Below are 2,730 nucleotides of genomic sequence, written 5' to 3'. Positions count from 1 at the left end.
ACACGTAGGATTCCAGCGCCCGTGGCTCCAGGTCGCTGGCCACGATGGAGTAGGAGACGCAACCGTTGGGCCCCAGGTCGGGGTCGGAGGCACTGACTTGAGCGATGGAGGTTCCAGGAGGGTTGTTCTCGGCAATGTGAACCAAATAGAAAGGCTGTTGGAAAACTGGCGTGTTGTCGTTGACATCTGCGATGTGCAGAGTGATGTTAGTCCTGGAGGAGAGGGGCGGCTTTCCCCTGTCGGTGGCCAATACAATGATGTTGTATTCTGGAATCTCCTCCCGGTCCAGAGGCCCATGTGTCACTAGCTTGTAATAGTTCTTCGAGTAAGATTTCAGCATAAAGTCGGCCTTTCCAAAGATTTGGCAGTAAACTTCTCCATTTTCTCCAGAGTCTCTATCCCTTGTTTTTATTAAGGCAATCACTGTTCCTGGTGGTGAATCTTCTGGCAGGGGAGTAAACACTGAAGTGATAATCACTTCAGGTGCACAATCATTCTCATCAACAATTTCAACTTGGATACTGCAGTGTGCCGCTAGATCTCCAGGATCTTTTGCTTCTACACTGAAAGTGTAACTATTAGCAATTTCAAAATCAAAATCATCCTTTGTCGTGATTTCTCCTGTTATTTTATCTAAGTTAAAGAACTGTTCCACTAGTTCGTCCACATTATGAAAGGAGTAGGTGATCTCTGCATTGACACCCTCGTCCTGGTCAGTAGCTGTTACTTGAAGCACGGAAAAGCCTCGGGGCACACCTTCCTGCAAGCTGACCTTGTATATGTCCTGGATGAACACTGGGGGGTTATCGTTAGCATCAGTCACTTGGATTTGTATCTGAGCTGTGCCGCTTTGGGGTGGGTCCCCACCGTCCACAGCTGTTAGAACCAATTGATGGAAATTCTGTTCTTCTCTGTCTAAAGAATGTTTCAGAACCAACTCAGGATATTTACGTCCATCTGCAGTCTGTTTCTCTGTGAGATCAAAGTGCTCGTTGTCATTAAGATGGTATCTTTGCAGTGAATTTGGACCAACATCTGAATCCAGGGCCGGGTCCAGTGGAAACGTTTTACCTGGCTTGGTGGATTCTACAATTTTTAATTCAATCTTATTCTGTTTGAATAGCGGGGTGTTGTCATTTATATCCTGCACTATTACTGCTACATGGAAAATATTTAGTGGGTTCTCAGCGACAGTATCGAAATCCAGAATACACAGAGGCTTCTTTCCGCATATCTGCTCTCGGTCTATTCTGTTACTCACAAGTAAGTCCCCACTCTTAGGGTTTACAGTGAAATATTCTTTCTCCGCGCTAACCCACAGCTTCCGGGCTGGCAAGTCCTGGACACTGAGCCCCAGATCCTTGGCGAGGTTTCCTACCACTGAGTTTTGGGCCAGCTCTTCCGGAATTGAATACCGGATTTGATTCGGGAGAGCCCCGCGGAACAAAGACAGCAGGAAAGCCAACAATACCTGCCGCCACAACGCTGGGCTGCTCCTCTCTGTGCTCTGCCTCATCCTGTCTCTCTCCACGGTGGCTCTGCTTTTTGGTCGGGAGGAGAAATAAGTCCTCCTTGGATGGCAAAGCCCAAATAGGGTCTCTCTTCCTGCTTTTGTTTTCTGTATCTGAATCTTTACTGGTCTCCTCTAAGTGGCTGGTTAGAGCAAGAAGTTACCCTCTAAGAGGCTCCCAAGAGCTTCTTCTCTCACTTTTTTGACCTACAGCGACACCCAGAGGTTTTCCATGGAACGGTACCAATTGCTTGTAAACGTTTTGCAAATATATTTCTTTTCTGAATTTACAGAGACTATTTGTTTTTAAAATGGTATATATTCACATAGCTCCAAACTTAAAAGGTACTTACAACATACTGTCCTCCTCTCTGCTTTCAACAATACATTTCTCCCAGGAGAAATAAGTGTTACGTTTATTTGTGTGTACCATTCCAGAAATGTTTTGCACAGTGCAGATTTTTACAAATGTTATTCTCCCTTCAATATGTAAATATACAATATAATATGTTTTGCATCTTTGCTTTTTTCACTCATTATATCTTGAAATTATTTCGTATCAGTAGATAAAGAGCTTTTCCATTTATTTCTTCTATTATATTGTTGTACAATAAGTTACTTAACCAGAAATACTATTTTCTAAAAGAAACCCAGTGCCCATTCAAACAAAAATACATTTTCAGTGTGACATTAGGATAAAAATTATCTACTGCTCTCTTAGACATTTAAAGTATGTTTCACTCTGATTCTGGAATGTATTCCTAATGCCAGCATCCAAATATGCTTGACACAGTTTCAGGTCAATCGATATTTCCAAATTTTATTTTAAAGCTTCAGTATTTTAAATAATCTCCCCAGAATCTTTCTCAATATTATTTCCTCTCTCCTTTCCCCATGCCAGCTAACTGCATCACATGATGATCTGTTTTTCTATGTATCACCACACAGTTTCCCACAAAGACAAAAGCATTTAGAAACTAAAATGCTCCTTTTGAATGAATTGAGGCATTGTCCACAATCTACTGCTACAATTCCCTGCTATCTAACACAATCTACTGCTACAATTCCCTGCTATCTAAAGAGCACTAATTTGTGTGGCCCTAGACATTCATGAATTCTTAGTTAATTCACAGAACTTAAGGAAGGCACAAGGAACAAAAGTGTTGCATATCCCTCCCACACAAAATATTTCCCCCATATCAGATCATCCCAGAGCTATC

The 2,730-nt window shown here is 42.3% G+C and overlaps 1 protein-coding gene across 1 annotated transcript; it reads right to left on the bottom strand.

Annotated features, from left to right (window-relative positions):
• Positions 1–4: 4 nt before the first annotated feature.
• Positions 5–1,791, bottom strand: LOC111140479 (protocadherin gamma-B2-like; the record flags this gene model as incomplete). Its single annotated transcript, XM_022492725.1, has 1 exon — positions 5–1,791. A coding segment is annotated over exon 1 (1,512 nt), but the record flags the coding sequence as incomplete, so codon positions are not given.
• Positions 1,792–2,730: the final 939 nt, after the last annotated feature.

The sequence above is a fragment of the Enhydra lutris genome, unplaced genomic scaffold (genome assembly GCF_002288905.1).
Source record: "Enhydra lutris kenyoni isolate GAN:26980312 unplaced genomic scaffold, ASM228890v2 scaffoldscaffold1751, whole genome shotgun sequence".
Taxonomy (NCBI): domain Eukaryota; kingdom Metazoa; phylum Chordata; class Mammalia; order Carnivora; family Mustelidae; genus Enhydra; species Enhydra lutris.
The sequence above is the reverse complement of the archived record's forward strand: the minus strand, read 5'-3'. Positions and strand labels throughout refer to the sequence as shown.